The sequence below is a fragment of the Thalassophryne amazonica genome, chromosome 19 (assembly GCF_902500255.1).
Source record: "Thalassophryne amazonica chromosome 19, fThaAma1.1, whole genome shotgun sequence".
Classification (NCBI taxonomy): domain Eukaryota; kingdom Metazoa; phylum Chordata; class Actinopteri; order Batrachoidiformes; family Batrachoididae; genus Thalassophryne; species Thalassophryne amazonica.
In genome coordinates, this window is record NC_047121.1 from 56,319,026 (window position 1) to 56,336,719 (window position 17,694).

At 43.4% G+C, this 17,694-nt stretch overlaps 1 protein-coding gene and 1 long non-coding RNA gene across 3 annotated transcripts in view; one reads left to right on the forward strand and one right to left on the reverse strand.

The window, feature by feature from the left end:
• Positions 1–6,049: 6,049 nt before the first annotated feature.
• fndc5a (fibronectin type III domain containing 5a) overlaps positions 6,050–17,694 on the reverse strand; it is a 37,145-nt gene continuing 25,500 nt past the window's right edge. For both annotated transcript variants that reach the window (XM_034159613.1, XM_034159614.1), the window contains exons 4-6: positions 8,339–8,428; positions 8,123–8,256; positions 6,050–6,150 (exon numbers count right to left, since the gene is read on the reverse strand). In XM_034159613.1, coding sequence (XP_034015504.1) covers positions 6,091–6,150; positions 8,123–8,256; positions 8,339–8,428 — 284 coding nt within the window. In that variant the 3' untranslated portion in view covers positions 6,050–6,090. The remainder of the gene's footprint in view (positions 6,151–8,122; positions 8,257–8,338; positions 8,429–17,694) is intronic.
• LOC117500828 lies at positions 6,214–17,098 on the forward strand. The gene is made up of 3 exons (XR_004557860.1): positions 6,214–6,372; positions 14,613–14,618; positions 17,088–17,098. It is a non-coding gene; the product is annotated as an uncharacterized LOC117500828 (long non-coding RNA).

A 17,694-nucleotide genomic window follows, 5' to 3' on the forward strand; every position in this document is an offset into this window, starting at 1 on the left:
CCTCTCCTTTGTTTCAATTGACATCTCTCGTGTTGGAGCCATGATTCATGTCAGTCCACTTGGTGCAACAGCTCTCCAAGGTGTGATCACTCCTTTTTAGATGCAGACTAACGAGCAGATCTGATTTGATGCAGGTGTTAGTTTTGGGGATGAAAATTTACAGGGTGATTCCATAATTTATTCCTCAGAATTGAGTGAGTCCATATTTTTTTCCCTCTGCTTGGTCTAAAAAAGTAACCGTTACTGACTGCCACAATTATTTTTCCTGATTTCTTATAGTGTTTCTTAAAGCCAGAAAGTTGCCATTTGAAATGACTTTAGTTTTGTGTCATGTATGTGATCTGCTTTTTTTTCTACAAAATTAAACAACTGAATGAACATCCTCTGAGGCCGGTGATCCATAATTATTGCCAGGGTTGTACAAGTGCAAGTTAAAACTCTACCATGCAAAGCGGAAGCCATACATCAACAAACATCCAGAAACGCCGCCGCCTTCTCTGGGCCTAAGCTCATTTTGAAATGGACAGACACAAAGTGGAAAAGTGTGCTGTGGTCTGATGAGTCCACATTTCAAATGTTTTTGGAAATCATGGATGTCGTGTCCTCCGGACAAAAGAGGGAAAAAGACTATTCAGGTTGTTACCAGTGCAATGTTCAAAAGGCCAGCATCTGTGATGGTATGGAGTGTGTTAGTGCCCATGACATGGGCAACTTACACATCTGTGATGCCACCATAAATGCTGAAAGGTACATCCAGGTTTTGGAGCAACACATGCTGCCATCCAAGCAACGTCTTTTTCAGGGACGTCCCTGCTTATTTCAGCAAGACAATGCCAAGCCACATTCTGCACGTGTTACAACAGCGTGGCTTCATAGTAAAAGCCCAGACCTGTCACCCATCGAAAATGTGTGGCACATTATGAAGCACAAAATACGACAACGGAGACCCGGGACTGTTGAACAACTGAAGTCGTACATCAAGCAAGAATGGGAAAGAATTCCACCTACAAAGCTTCAAAAATTAGTGTCCCAGTTCCCAACACTTGGTGTTGTTAGACGGAAAGGTGATGTAACACAGTGTAAACATACCACTGTCCCAGCTTTTTGAACGTGTTGCAGTTATCCATTTCAAAATGAGCAAATATTTGCACAAAAACAATAAAGTTTATCAGTTTGAACATTAAATATCGTGTCTTTGTGGTGTATTCAGTTGAATATAGGTTGAAGAGGATTTGCAAATCATTGTGTTCTGTTTTTATTTACATTGTGTAAAATGTCCCAACTTGGGGTTGTGTGTGTGTGTGTGTACACACACACACACATCCTGTATTTGAAAATCGAGGTATTCTTGCTTTATACTTGTATACTATTTAAGGTCTAGTGGTTTGAGTTGGTTGACAGTCATTGAGGTTCCTTCAGCCAGTGTACTTTCAGAAATCAGAAAGTGGCTACAAGTATACAGCTACTACTTATATTGCAGTATAAGATAAAACAAGTTGTGTGCTCAAACCCTATTACTCTTACACTGAAAGTATACTTAGAAGTATCATCTTCTATTTAGTAAAGCTGGGTTTACACTGTGCGAGTTTTGGCCCTTTTTCAGCCATTTTTTCACTCGTGTGAGAATTTTTTGGATTGTGCTGAGTTTCAGCTTAATCACGTGTCCTGCATCGTGTAGTATACATGGAGTAATGAGCTGCGTTTAACCTCTCACGACCACCTCCCGATGGGCAATCATATGGTCGGATGAAAATCAAGAGGATTTGAAAATCATTGTATTCTGTTTTTATTTACATTTTACACAACGTCCCAACTTCATTGGACTTGGGGTTGTACAAGAGAGAATTTTGTGACATTTCTTTCTGCAGATATGAAGTTGCATTGTTGGGAAAACTGCAGTTATCAACTACATTGAAAATTCATTAATCACTAGTAGGGCTACCAGGGCATGAAAGTTCGACATTAGATTGCTTCGCCTCTGACAGTCCACATTTGTAGATGATATGTCCATGGATTTGATGATGTAATAATATTAAACTAATTTAATATTTTCCTGTTGCCATGGTGAATTTTCCTTTTATTCCTTTGTTTATGGTTGCTAGGTGGGGCATTGCCACAGTTAAAAGGAGGCGCACACCCACAACTGTCTTTTATATACAGGATTTAGATTGAGCTAGTAATTAATGGAGCAGGTAGCTCAGCAGGATAAGGAGTTTGATTATGGAAAGACCTGGGTTCGATACCTGGTCATGCTACCTGTCTACTTCATCTACACTGTGCTGGAAATGGGTACTGACCTTGGATGGGGAACTTAACTTGCATCAGTCTGGTGTCCCATCCATAAGGAGTTGTAGGGTCTCATCCCCTTGATGTTACAGAATCTAGCAATCAGCACAGACACCAATTGATAATGACAGCTGATGGTTCCAGTTGAACCTTAGGATGATGCATGAGAGAAGGCCCAGGTTGACCATTCTCTCTAAGAACTTTTTTCTCAAAATAAGAGACAAGTGTCAAAAGTATTTATGTTTGACCTGCACAGGATTCATCACCAAAAGCAGCCATATTTGTTTTTGTTGTCTGGGTTTATTGGTGATGCCACTGGACAATTTCCCACAAGTTTCCTTACTCCCTGTGCAGGGAACAGTTGAGACTATAATTGAGCAGTGCCATCTTCACGAACATGTGTAGGCTCAGACCTAATCAAGGTTCAGTCTTCTCTCCCATTGTGACCAGTGCCGATGTGCGACTTCATAAAGGGGCGGGAGGAGAGCTAAACTGATTTTTTTTTTTTTTTGTAGTTTTAGAAATATGATCACATCCATTTATTGTCGTTTTGTGGTTACCAGTTATTGCTGTTTGATGTTTGCCTCAGAATAATATCTCAATAAAACATGAAGAGCTGCAGATCGAGATTTGATTTATTGCCCCTAATGGAGTTATGAAGACTATGCAGAAGCATAGCCACTCGATTATTGTGCAGATGTTTAGTGCCATCAGCTGGCAATTTGAAGGAATTACATCTGAAACACCAGTCGCCATTTGCACTGCTTTTGGCATACATATTCCTCCAGCCCTGTTGGCTTATACCCCCATTACACATAGCTGGAATCACGCAGAATTGCGTTGGAATGATGAATTTACGCATGCCTGAAAAGTGTCGGGTTTCCATTCCAAAATGTTCTGACAGCCATCTGCAGAAGTCCACAGTTGGTCAAAATCGGCCAGCGACCCCGAGTGTGATGCATATGTTCAAAGCCCTCCGGGTGCTGTCAAGATGGGACACCTATCCGATGGCGGTCTGAGTGCCATCTGACTGCAATTTACATATTCTGAAAGCGGCATAAACAGGATCCTAAATGATTTGAGTGCGTGTGAGGGAACCTCGAGATGGATCGGGCAGGGCAAAGCCTGCCCGCATGACCTGCACATGTCACTTATCCACTTATATAGTCCACCTCCACTGGACTCACTGAACACAGCGCGAACAAACCGAAAGCAGTGTCCACTGTGGGTCAATGTGGCGCACGGCGCTGCAGATCTGGACAGGCTGTTATATCCATATTACAGTACAGATGATATTCCTCCCTATGGACAACAAAAATAATGTGAAATATTTTGCTCATCAGATCTGCGACACCACGGTGGCTGGCGGGCAGGTGCACACGCTGTTTGCACCTCATGTCAGAGGCTCAGAGCTGACCGGACCTCACCGCTGTAATAAACAAATTATTGTTTGATTACATTTAATTCTGTCAGATATATGACGTGGAACTGTTTCACCATGACAACATATGAAACACGAATCTCACCTCCAGGAGCATTTTGCAGCACATTGCAACCAGGACCACTGTGGGGGAATGCTGGAAACAACGCCATGAATAAATCCCATGTGATAATCCAACCAGAAATTATGATGTGGAGTTGCATTGTGAGGGGGCGGAAAAAGAAAAAGTTTGTTGCCATGGATATAGTGGGAAAGCTCACTGCAAGCTTGTAAACAAAGGTGTCCTTTGACTCTCAGCAAAGGTTTGCTGCGTGCATGTGCATGTCTACGTTCTGACACGGCTCACCACGCCTCTTTTCCTCCTGACTACATCTGGGTTATGACCATTTTTGCAGTGTCAGCCTACTTCCTGCACATTCTGGCTATGTGTGACGGGGGCTTTAGAAAGCAAGTGTTGTAATCCCATCGAGCACCCCCTTTTGGCAGAAGTATAGTTTCTTAAAGTCATTGTGTTATACCGGTTCTTTGATGCATTCAGTGGGTGATATGAATCAGATTTTGTTAAACGTGGTGGACACAAACACTAAAAAGTAGACAACTGCCAAAAATAATGACATTAACAGAACATCTGGGTTATTGTTGGAGTAAAAATCGCTGCAGCTACAATCTCTTAAATCAGGAGAAACATTCTGTACACTTTCCACATTTGGGTCATGTTTCTAAATTGGCACCAAGCAAGAACGAAATAAAACATTTACACAGAAACGTCAAATCTGAGAACCTTCCAGCATCTCTGCAATGTGCAAACTCTTCTGGACGTGCAGAGCTGGACTTTCTTAACCTGTAAATGTTTTCTTTTACACACATTTTAATTATATGGTGACAAGTTGGAGCTTGACATAAAAAAAAAACGTGATGATACAGGGCCTATGATAAATGGAGCTAATCATTGCATTAAGGCAGTACTACTGTGTTTAAATCAGCCCTCAAATAGTTTTAAAACCACATGCAGCTTGACCAGACGGCCCGCTGAGAAGCTGCAGCTTTCTTACAATATTTACGGTACTGTGATGACACACAGTCATTGTAAAGTCTGGATTGAAGCCCTTCTGTCTTGGTGACATCAGTTCACGATGCCCCAAAAGAAATCTGGAAGTTTGGGCCTGTAAAAATGGTTTTGCTTTGTTCTTTTGTTGCAGCAGCACTGACAGTTTTTATTTATTTATTTTTTCTTCTGAAAGTTGGAGACAGATGTTGGAATGAGTCTTAAATATTCCAGCCTTCTTTTTGGCCCTGTTCCCTGTGCAGTCTGTTAATCTGCCCGAACAGAGTTTTGGACAAAGATGCTCCATCGCGTGTGTTCATCTCACATCCTGGTTCCTTCAGAGGGCTGTTATTGCTGATTTAAAGGATCTCTCTGCGACGACAAATCCATGAGTCCAGCCTCTCTTAATGTTCCATAATATCCTCCTCAGAGTTCTGCGAGATTCTTCATCACCTGGCGTTGGAATCGGGACATAAAAGCACAAAGTGAGATAAAGGACTCTGTGAAAGGTGAATGCGACAGCGATGATTTAAGGACTGGGCCTGCTGCAGATCTGGCTGTGTACAAAGGTGCCTTTCAGAAGCTGCCGTCAGGGTTTAATGACAGATGATTCGACTCTGGCGGCTGATAATTCTGAAGCTGCTCTGGCGTTCTAAATGGCTCCTAAATTAGCCAGGTGCAGTCTAGGTTTCCTGAGCGGGGTAAATGAGCTCTCACAATAAAAACATTCTCCACAGGATGGCAGAGGGAGATTATATTTTTTAAAGGGTACTAGAGCGCTGGAACAGTTCTGATGGCACTTTGTTGAAAATCGGTATGGAATGATGCACAGTAATTACCTGGAGGAGAAAACTGGATGGAATTAAGAAGAGCAAAGAGGGGAGAAAAAAAAAAGAAGGTCCGAGCAGTTTAGATGTAAGAAGGCCAAGTTTCTGCTTGTACTCGGACAGAGTGAGGAAAAAACACTGAATAGGTATCTGGTTCTCTTGGCTTTGGTCCCTGGGGCCAGTTTATCTGGAGTCCCTCTACGGCTGAAGGTGTCCGGCTCTAATCTCTGTGGACCCTTTGGTGGCACACAGCTGTCGGAACACGAAGGAGATGACCTTCCGCCGCAGTCTTCTTTGCCCTTAGACCTGGTCTGACGAGGACCCGACAGGCGCCCGTGGGATACAGCACCTCGTCTTCATCGTCCGACCCCATGTGGAAGGAGAGCAGATGCTGCCACGAGGCCCCGAGTCTCAACCTGATCCCGGCTGTCCGATCGGCTTTCAAAAGGTCCGGCTCGTTTGCCGTCTGGATAAAAAGAAGACGTCGGCCGTCACACCTCAATGATGTTGACAGATGGCATCCTGTTGCTGTTGTCGTTGTTCTTGGGGAACTGTGGGAGGAAGAAAGAGGATATGACAGCTGTGAGAAAGGTGGAGGACTCTCGCGTTCTTCAGTGAGCACGAGGATGCTGGTGTTTGGATGTTTTATTGATGCTTGTAGGAGAATGAATGAATAATATATATTTTTTATTTTCTTCCCTACACTGGATGGATTTGTTTTATTTTTGACTGTTAGCAGCACTGACTGAAAACTATTGGATAAATAAAAAAAGGTTTGGGGGCAAACCCGGTTAGAATTGTTGTAATAAAAGCAAAACTCCAATGCATTTTAGTGATCCAGGTGCAGGTCCAGGGTTGAATGACACTCAATATTTTTATGTGTTGTTTTGGAACTTCTCCACCCCCAGTAGCTCAAATGCTATTGTGCATGTTACCATTAAAATTTGGAGAGTTTCTGTTGTCGACCTGATTGTCCAGAAGTGTAATGTGCAGATTTGTTTGATTCTTTGTTGTACTTTATTTATTGCCACATGGGCAACTTAGGTCCCATTCAGACTGGGGTTGTCAATCCAGTTTGAGTGAGATAGGGTTTTGTTTTTTCCTCAGTGTGAATGGCATGAATCAGATTTAAACCAGGAACTTATTTATTTGGGAATGATTTTGTGGCGTTTGCATGTTCTCCCCGTGTTTGCGTGGGTTTCCTCCGGGTGCTCCGGTTTCCTCCCACATCCAAAGACATGCCGGTTAGGTGGATTGGAATCTTTGAAATTGTCTGTAGGTGTGTGTGTGTGTTTGTTTGTGGCCCTGCGACAGACTGGCGTCCTGTCCTGGGTGTACCCCGCCTTGCGCCCTATGACTGCTGAGATAGGCTCCAGCCCCCGGCCACCCTTAATTGGACTAAGCGGTAGAAGATGAATGAATGAATGATTTGCTAAGGTCCGAATGCAAATGTGGATAGAATCTGGCTAGCTTAGTGAACTTTCTCACTATGTCCGTGCACCTGCAGTGTTCTCTCCACTGTGGCAGTGCTCAGTGCGGCTGCAACGGCAAGGATGGCAAATTGGCAGATGACCGTTTTTTTTTTTTTTCCTTGTGGCGCCTTCTTGCCAAGCGAGTCCACTGTGTTTTTCACTTCCATGCATCTCCCACAAGCCTGCGCTCTCTCGTCCAGAGACCTCTCTTTCAGCTTGAGTTGGACTGGGTTTAGTTGAGCCGGTGTCTGTAGGTTTGAAAAACTGGCCTGAAGGCGATCAGGCGGCTCGTAGGCGAGTCAGATTGCCAACCCCGGTCTGGCCGGGTCTTTATAGATGTTGATATTGTTTTCCAATTCTTCAGTATTTATCAGTCAGTGTTATTGTTTTATGTGAAGTTTTTAATCCTTCCAAAACTGTTGTTCCCTTTTTATCCGGCACCAGCTGATCGGCCCTGTGAGACATCGCTCTAGCGCCACCAGTGGGTCAAATTTAAGGGCATGGTTACACTTGCAAATTCTGAACTGTGTGGCCAGTTTTCAAAAATCAGGTACGATTTGCTCTTCTTTTTTTGGGGGGGGGGGGGGGGGGGGATCAAGTTTAGTGTGTCTCGTTGGGAGGTGATGTTGGAGTAAAAGTGACGGATTTTGTTCAAATCTCCTTCACACCCAAAAATCATGAATCACTTTTGCAAAGTGCACAAGTGAGCGCCCTGCATAGCAAAATGTTTTTAATTATTTGTTGGTTTTTTCCATTGTGGTTGTGGTTGGGTATGCACGTGAACATGCAAGAATATGGTTTGTGCACGAATCAGAGAAAACTAGAAGCCACATGAGCGTGTTTACCGTCAGATGTTGCATAACGCAGTCGTGCACAAAATGCATCATTTAGACAAATTTAATCTGAAGCTGAGCATCAGATGGCGTGATGGATGCAGATGGTGTAGCAGTGGGGTGGGGGGAAAAATTTAGAAATAGCCAGGACCATTCACCTGCCCGGTGCCGCTGAGTGGGGGAGGCACCCAGGGGGAGGAGGAGGGGGTGGGTTATACCTTACTGCGCAACAGCCCCCCCGTTGGGTGCTCGGGAGTGCTGCACTCTGAGGAGTTTTTGGCTTTGTCCTTGTTGTTGTTGGGCTCGTTGTCCTTGATGATGTCATACTGACGGCAGAAGAGAGCGATGACACCTGGGCGAGAGCAACAGAACACATTTGTGAGGGTGACGGAAGCCGCGGGAAGTGGGTGAAGCTGAATGCCAAACGTTCTCACCTGCCCACATGATGAGTACCACAACAATGATGATGAGCTCGCCGGCTCTCAGCTGAGTGGACTGACCCACCTCCTCCATCGTCACTTCGTCTGAGGGAATTTAGAGGCAACATGTTGTCAGAATTCCGGAGGAAGCTTCCCAATACGACAACCGTGTTAGATTCTGTATTCTAACTCAGAAATGCCAAAGAATTATTCAACATTTATTGCAAATTAAACCAAGAAAGCAGACATGAACCCAGTGGAGTGTGTGCCTGTCAGAGTCTTTCATTTTTTTTGTCCATCGTCACCCTCTGCAGACACCATGCAAACACGGCCATCTGTGTGAAGGTTCTTGTGGTTCTCTCAGCCGCCACAGAAGGATGATTAAAGCTCCTGAAGCTCTTCATCCATCCAGAGCTGGATGGTCTTACCCTGCGGTCACATTAGCTACAAGCAAAGAGTCAACGTGATGAGCTGCCATTCATTTCAGTCAGAGTAGGCGTTTTGCAGTGACAAGAGTGAAGTCTTTCATGCAAATGGTGAGCGGCATGACACTGACTGCCAATCAAGGTGAAGGCAGTGACATCAGTTACTGTTAGCTTGCATGAAATAAACAAAGATGGTGCAAAACGTACTGAAACAGCTGTATAAATCTAAAATGTTTGTCATCCCCTGTTACAGTTTATCCAGAAAGTACTCACGGCACTTTGCTTTTTCCACATTTTATATTACAGCCTCATTCCTCAAAATTCTACACACAGTACCCAGTAATGACAATGTGAAAAGATTTTTATGAGATCTTTGCAAATGTATTAAAAAGAAAAAACTAAGAAGTCACACATACATAAGTATCCACAGTCTTTGCCATGAAGGTCAAAATTGAGCCCAGGTGCCTTCTGTTTCCACTGATCATCTTTGAGATGTTTCTACAGCTTAATTGGAGTCCACCTGGTGTAAATTCAGTTGATTGGACATGATTTGGAAAGGAACACACCTGTCTACATATAAGGTCCCACAGTTGACAGTCAGAGCACAAACCAAGCATGAAGTCAAAGGAATTGTCTGTAGGCCTCCGAGAAATGATTGTCTCATGGCACAAATCTGGGGAAGGGTACAGAAACATTTCTGCTGCTTTGAAGATCCCAATGAACACAGTGGCCTCCATCATCTGTAAATAGAAGTTCAGATCCACCAGGACTCTTCCTAGAGCTGGCCGCCTGTCTAAACTGAGTGATCGGGGAGAAGTCCTTAGTCAGGGAGGTGACCAAGAACCCGATGGTCCCTCTGGCAGAGCTCCAGCATTCCTCTGTAGAGAGCTGAGAACCTTCCAGAAGGACAATCATGTCTGCAGCAATTCACCAATCAGGCCTGTATGGCAGAGTGGCCAGACGGAAGCCACGTCTTAGTAAAAGGCACATAGCAGCCCATCTGGAGTTTACCAAAAGTCACCTGAAGGACTCTCAGACCATGAGAAACAAAATTCTCTGGTCTGATAAGACAAAGATTGAACTCTTTGGTGTGAATGCCAGACGTCATGTTTGGAGGAAACCAGGCACCATCCCTACAGTGAAGCATGGTGGGGGCAGCATCATGCTGTGGGGATGTTTTTCACCAGCAGGAACTGGGAGACTAGTCAGGATGGAGGGAAAGATGAATACAGCAATGTGCAGAGACCTGGATGAAAACCTGCCCCAGAGTGCTCTTGACCTCAGACTGGGGTGACTGTTCATCTTTCAGCAGGACAATGACCCTAAACACACAGCCAAGATATCAAAGGAGTGGCTTCAGGACAACTCTGAATGTCCTTGAGTGGCCCAGCCAGAATCTGATTGAACATCTCAGGAGAGATCTGAAAATGTCTGTGCACCGACGCTCCCCATCCAACCTGATGGAGCTTGAGAGGTGCTGCAAAGAGGAATGGACCAAACTGCCCAAAGATAGGTGCACCGAGCTTGTGGTATCATATTTAAGAAGACTTGAGGCTGTAATTGCTGAAAAAGGTGTATCAACAAAATATTGAGGAAAGGGTGTGAATACATGTGTACATGTGATTTCGTAGATTTTCTTTTTAATTGCAAAAAAAACCAACAAAAAAAAACTTTTCATGTTGTCATTATGAGGTGTTGTGAGTAGAATATTGAGGGGAACAAATGAATTTACTCCATTTTGGAGTAAGGTTGTAACATAAAATGTGGAAAAAGTGAGGTTCCATGAATATGTTCCAGATGCACCATAATTTGTAAAAATCAGTGAGAAATAAACATTCCTAAATCTAAAAATGCTATTTTTTTTGTAACCAGATAACGTATCTAAGATGATCTACAGCAGGGGTGGCCAAGTTCCGTCCTCGAGACCCACCTTCCTGACACTCTTAGTTGTCTCCCTGCTCCAACACACCTGAATCCAATGAAAGGCTCGTTAGCAGACTTTTAATGAGCCTTTCATTGGATTCAGGTGTGTTGGAGCAGGGAGACAACTAAGTGTCAGGAAGGTGGCCCTCGAGGACCAAACTTGGCCACCCCTGACCTACAGGATGTCTTACGGAGGTGTTGGCAAAATAGGAACGTCACTGAACAAGCTGTACTGAAACAAATCATGTGAGCTTACGTTGTGCACATTAATGCCAAGTAACCATGAGCTTGCCACACCCATCAAGTCACAGACACAAACTGTTTGTTGCCCTCATGTACCGTGTATCCAGAAAGTATTCACAGCACTTCACTTTTTCCACATTTTGTCTTATTTCAAAATGGAGTAAATTATCTTTTTTCACCTCAAAATTCTACACACAACACCCCATAATGACAATGTGAAAGTGCTTCTGAGATTTTTGCGAACAGCCTCAGCCCCGCACACACATTAACCCTCCTCCACACACACCAGTAACTCCCAATAAACTAATAACCCCTCACACACTAATAGACCGACACGCACTCTAACCCCCAACACACGTACACACGTAACCCCACACATACACACTAATTACCCCCCCCCCCCCATGCGCACGCACACACACAATATAACTCCCCACAAAGAGTAGCAGTGTGGTGCCATTAAGGACTTAACTTGCAGCAGAAGGTCAGCATTGAGATGTTTTCCAAACTGGGCTTGGAAAGCGGTGAAGGCAACACGAATCTGCTTTAATCCATGTGCGCCGTGCTCAATCACCATGCACATGGATCACCATTAATGCGTATCCTCTGAAGAGCTGCAGCTATCATCTTGAACTTTGACCTTAAAGGAGGACTTGTGCAGTCTGTCACCGTGCACTAACGTTTCCTTCTGGATGTAAAGTTCAGCAGCGCTCCCATCCTTTAGTTAGATGTTGCCAGTGACATTTAGAGGTTCTGGTACGAGAGGAATCCGACGCTCTGGTGGCTTTCAGCAACAAGCCATCCTGCTGAACCCTTAGCCACCGAACAGTATTACCTAATCAAATCACAGCGGACCCGTGGTGCCTGAGCCTCACAGAGTGAAACCGGCCAGCTGGAACACCCCGATGGACCCCGACCGAACGTATGCCAAGTTTGAAAGCATCACCGCAGGAGTTTTTCTGCGACATTTGTGTGCGTTCAGGGAGATCAAAATGAGAAACTCTGAACATGAGAAAACACACGCTTGAAGCCTTTAAGTCCTTTTGTCCCCCAAGATTGATCCAGAATGGCACTCAGAGCGCGAACAACCACTAAAGAACTGCAAATACCACGACTGTGTTTGTCACACTAAAATACACAAACTTGTATTCTTGCATCTGTCTGGAAGAAAACAAACAAAAAAAAATTTGTATATTGTGGTTCCATGAAAAGTCAACTACTGCATAGAAGAAATAATGACCTTGTGTGGAAGAATCATAAACAACTTATAAAATATAGAAATAGGAAACTAACATTGTTGCATTTAAAAATTTTTTTTAGTTATTTATTATGTTTTTGTTTATTTTTCAGTCTGGTTGTCAGTTTCTTTTGAGCTGAGAAATACCGGGTACAAGCCAACACCGAGCATATCAGATAAACACGAGCCGAACCTGGATTAAAACACAATTCATACTCTCGAGTAGGACACGACACAACAGCAGCAAATAAATGAAGTGATTAATCAAGCATCCATTTATTGTTTTCATTTTTTGCATGTATCTGGTGACACTTCAGATCTAAACACAATGAATGTTATAAGACTGATTCTGATTAGTCAGATTTAACATTGCTGCCATGAATAGATTTTGGTTTTGAAAAATTACACTTGCGCATTGAAAGGAGCCAGCTGAGGCAGTTCCAGGCACCTGGTGAGGTCTCCCTAGGGAGATCTTCCAGATACATCAAACCAGGAGGAGGCCCCAGGGAAGATCCAGGACACACTGGAAGGATTTTATTTCCCATCTGGCTTGGGAATGCCTCAGGATTCCCAGAGAACAGTTATGGGGCTTAGATGAGGATGGGGAAGTAGGGGATGAGCTGTTTAGTCTGTAGTTGTGCTTTTACTTGTTGGTGTACAAAATAACTGGAAAAGGAGTGCAGAAATGATCACTAATCCTGGCAGGATTACTCCTTGATAGTTTGTCTCAAAATGATTAACTTTAGGACAGGTCGAGGTCACATCAGCGTCGAACAGTTGAGCTATCACCAAGGCACCACGGTGCTTCCTCTAGCAACCTTTTCAAATGAAAAAAAAAAGAAGAATCAGCCAGGCATTCATCCTTACAAAGTAGAAGGTCGCCTGCTGGGATGCAGCAATGACCTGCTTGTTTTACGAAGCGTCCCATCATCCATTCCAGTCCATCGCCAAAATTTAATTACAGCGCCTCCGAAAAGTAAACTAACACCTCTGTTTGCAGTGTGAGGTGACGCCATTTATTTCTGAGCTTACACACGACGTCTCAAACACCATCAGAATCATGTCTCTAATATCGGAGATCTCGGAGGAAGAAGTCCACGCACTCAAAAAGATGAAATGGATTTAAAAATGCACTTGTATTATCTAAGGCTTTGAAAAGTTTTGTACATCCTAGAATTATGATTTTACAAAGTAGCACCAAAATTATCTGCGTTTTACACACACACACACACACACACACACACACACACACACACACACACACACACACACACACACACACACACACACACACACACACACACACACACACACACACACACACACACACACACACACACAGTGTACTGTTTATGTCCTTGTGGCTTGAGAATTCTACAGAAGTGCTTAATTTGAAATCTGACCACAGACTTGTGGCTTCCTTGAGGATCCATTTGATGCCTCGTAGACTTCTGCCCAGCCAGATGTCAAGACCAGACAGTGTCTCAGGAGCACATTTTGGTTGGAGGACTTACAGACATGGACAGAAGTGGAGATCCAAATGGATTATGTGAGTTCTGCTGCACCCACACCTTGAGGATTGTCCTCGATCCATAGAAGAAATCAGTCCTGTATAGGCGCTGAGGTCCGTTGGTGCTGTGCTTATATTGGGATTCCGTAGTGTCAAGTGGATAGTCTAGGACCTAGCTTAGGCATGTATGCACATCATTTAGGAGATGATTACTCAGCTGACCCCAATGAACAACCTGGGTTATGTGCCAAGATCTCTATCCAGGACAAACAGCCTGAAACTGACCACGCCCTTTTTTGTCCTGAGTGTTACTTCAGATACAGCTGTATTTTCTAAACTGCAGCAACTACAGATTTTCCAATACTCTATGTTCAGAATGACCAGTACATGTTTAGAAGGGTGATAGAAGAGTGTAAAATGTCTCATTTTGCCTCCATAAGTCATTTGATAGTTAAACTAGCTTGGGGACTTGATGGCGCTGAACGTTACACCACTTGAAAGATGGGAATTTAATGAAATATCAGTTTTTGTGTATTTTTGCCTTGAACTTTGATGACCCCTGACAAGGTCACCATTTGGTTTTCGGGCCAAAAAATTTGGGGAATGTTAATTTCTTGGTAGCTTCCATCTCTGAGCTATGTTTCGTTGAAATCCAAGTTGGCTTGAATCACAGCCCGCCTGGTCCTTAAAAAAAAATTAATTTGAACAGAAAACCACTCAAACAGTAGGTGAAACGGTCTGCATACAGTCCAGAATTGCCACATATTCAGTAACTTAAACTTTCTACGCTATTGGCTGTTGGGAAATTTCCCTGATTTAAGATGTCTAGATACTGCTGTCTACCAAAGAAACAAGTTTTATATTTTTCACTTTGTCAATATTCCATTGATAACAGTATGACTGAAAATACAATTTCATTATATTTGGCAAATGTTTTCTTTCAGTGTTCAGTAAGAAGTTGACCCACTTATTTGAGCCATTTTCTCTTAAAATGTCAAAATAGAAATTCTACACTTTTCTATGACCCTCCTAAACATGTACTGGTCATTCTGAACATTTTTAATATCTTGGGAAATCTATAGCTGCTGCAGTTTAGAAAATACGGCTGTAAGTTGTTCATTGGGGTCTTCTTAGTCTATTATCTTCTCCTAAATGATGTGCATACATGTCTCACCTCGGTCTTCTACTAGGATGAGAGTCCACGACTCCCCCGGATGCAACGTCGATCCGACGCAGGGGACAGGTGAAGCTAGTACCCAATGACAGCTGGCTGGACTAAGACAATGTAGATTAAGTGTCTTGTCCAGGTGCACAGACAGGTAGTATGAGCGGGATTTGAACCCAGGTCTGCATTTTAGGCTAATTTCTACTTCACTCGGCTACATTTCGTACCTCCATAGGAGGAGGTGTCTTGCTTCTGAGGGGGTTCTGAATACTGTCTGGAGGTGTCAAAGTCTACAACTTGATTGAAATCCTAGGCTGTACATGCAACTGAGAAAGCGGTCTATGATGACCGTCTGTGGCCTAGTGAACCTCAGCCTGCTCACAGAGCAAGCCCAGCACTTACTTCTTTTGAACATACACATTTTCATGCTGAAATTACGGTGGAAGACGGTTCAGTCATCCAGTTTACTTTAACATTGGGCTGGCTAATTTGACCATTTGTATAAATCTGATCCTCTTACTGGGATGTTGGACATCTCCAAAGCCAGGGTTCTTGTGGCTGATGCTCCAATCAGCTGCAAACCATCAAATGTTGGTGATATCACAAAGGCTATGAAACGTGAAGGTGGGGAAAGCTCAGGGGAGCTCCTCCAGTTGAGTGGAGATGCAGTTCAAGCATTGCAAACAATCCGAGTTTCAGTCCATCGTCTCTATGGACTGGGAGAAAGTACTGGTCCCATTCTGGACAGGAAAGGGTGATCACATGGATTGCAACACTTATAGCTGCAAGACATGATGACAGAATGAGCCACATACAAAAGACAGAGGCTGGCTGGACATAAAAAAAAAAAAAAAAAAAAAAAAAAAAACTGTAGGTACTGCTTCCCCCCCCAAAAAAACTATTTTTTTTTTTTTCCTTGTCTGAGCACAGAAAAAAACACCTGCACTGATTCTGCCTCAGTGGTTTTATTTATGTTGTGCAGAACTTCAGACTCTTTTGGGGACGTGCAGCAGCGGCTCACATGAGAAATGAGCAGCGTAAATGAGAGAAAAGTCAAAAACGCATCGATTGCCTGCCTCCCGCCATCCTGCCTGCATGTGATAAATGTTTGGTCTGATTCGGGTGGAGTCGCATCGGGTGAGCCTGCAGGGTCCCGTCAATACACAGCGCAGCAAATGCCTCCTGTGGCCATTTTCTTCCCGGGCGCGGGGCCAGTGCAGCCGCGCTCCAGGTGCACTCTGTTGTGAAATTTCATTTCACGGCTTGTGTGCTTATTGATTTTTATTAGTCGTTAGACAAAAATCAGTCAACGTATTGTCAAAAGGTCGGGTTCCTCCGGCACCCGCTGGAAAGAAGATGGAGCAAGAAAACGCGCAGCTCGGCGGCTGAGCGTGATGGGCCGAGCCTGTACAGTCGGCTCCGTAAGCATCCTGACAAATGATTATTTTAACCATGTGTTGTCGCTGATAGAAAATAATAAATGGTCTGAAAGTGCAGACTGTTGGCTTTTAATTACAGGAAATTTACAACCAAAGTGAGCAAATGTTTTCTGAATGACGGCACCAACACTGCTGACAATTGGCTGTTTCTTGAGTAAGTCTCACTTTGAGTCTGTTGCTTTCATTGTCGATATGAAGGAAAAAGAACTCCTTGTCAGGTGGGTGGGGTCAAACATATTTTCTTTTTATTTTGGGGAGCTCTTTTCTTGGAGCATGTGACCTCCTCCATGTCGGTTGTCTTTATTTGGCCACGCGTACGTCACCGGAAGAGAATGTTGTCAGTTCTGCATTTATTTCCGTCTGATGTTTTGTCAGAGTTAGTTGTACGTTGACTTGGATCAGAGGTCTCTAAACTGCCTTTAACTTATTCAGAACGCTGCTGCTTGTCTTCTTTTAAGAAGGAAAAAGGTCGACCACATTACGCTGGTTTTGACTAGTCTTCACTGGCCTCCAGTCCGTTATCATGTCGATTTAAAAATTCTTTTGTTTTTAAAGCCCCCTGACTGAGCCCCCAGCAGCCTCTGGAATAGTCTCCCCTTTAATATTAGATCATCCCTGTCCCCAGAGACTTTTAAATCCTCTTTAAAAACCTATTTCTTTTCTCTGGCGTTTCTTAAATGAGTGATAACATCTGTATTTACTCTGTTTTTTTTTATTTGTTTTATTGCCTGTTGTTTTTGTTATTTTTAATTTATTTACGATTTGTGGGTAACTTAGTGCCCATTTTTAAATTACGTACAGCACTTTGGTCGACTACTTTAGAAATAAAGGTTGAGTTGAGTGCAGCAGTTGTTCAGACTCTGGTTCATAAGCCATTCTATGGGGACACTTTTTGGATTGGAGTTTGTGTTAGTGTTCATCATCAGAGGCCCATTTCTGTGTGCACATAATATATAGCTTTTATGCGCACGTCTTTGGAGGCTAATTTAACAGCATATCCACAGTGCCCCCCCCCCCCCCCCTTTTCAGACCATAAGTGATTTGGACAAACTAGATATACATATTATTGTTGATCAAAATAATTTTTGCATCTAGCTTATTTTAGCTAACTAAGGGGATGGATACATGCGCATTTCCATGAATGATAAATCTGTCAGGAGTAGTCAGTTCTTGAAAACTAGTGAGGGAAGCCAACAAAATGCACATAACCACTCTGATGGGGTCTTCAGGGGTTCACACCAGTGGAGAAGTGTAAAAGAAGTTCAGTTCATTTACCACATATATCACCCCTTCTTGTTTGTGAAAGGTATCTTTGTGGCTTCCCTCACTTGTCTACTTCTTGGACACATTTTATTATATATATACACTCAACAAAAATATAAACGCAACACTTTTGGTTTTGCTCCCATTTTGTATGAGATGAACTCAA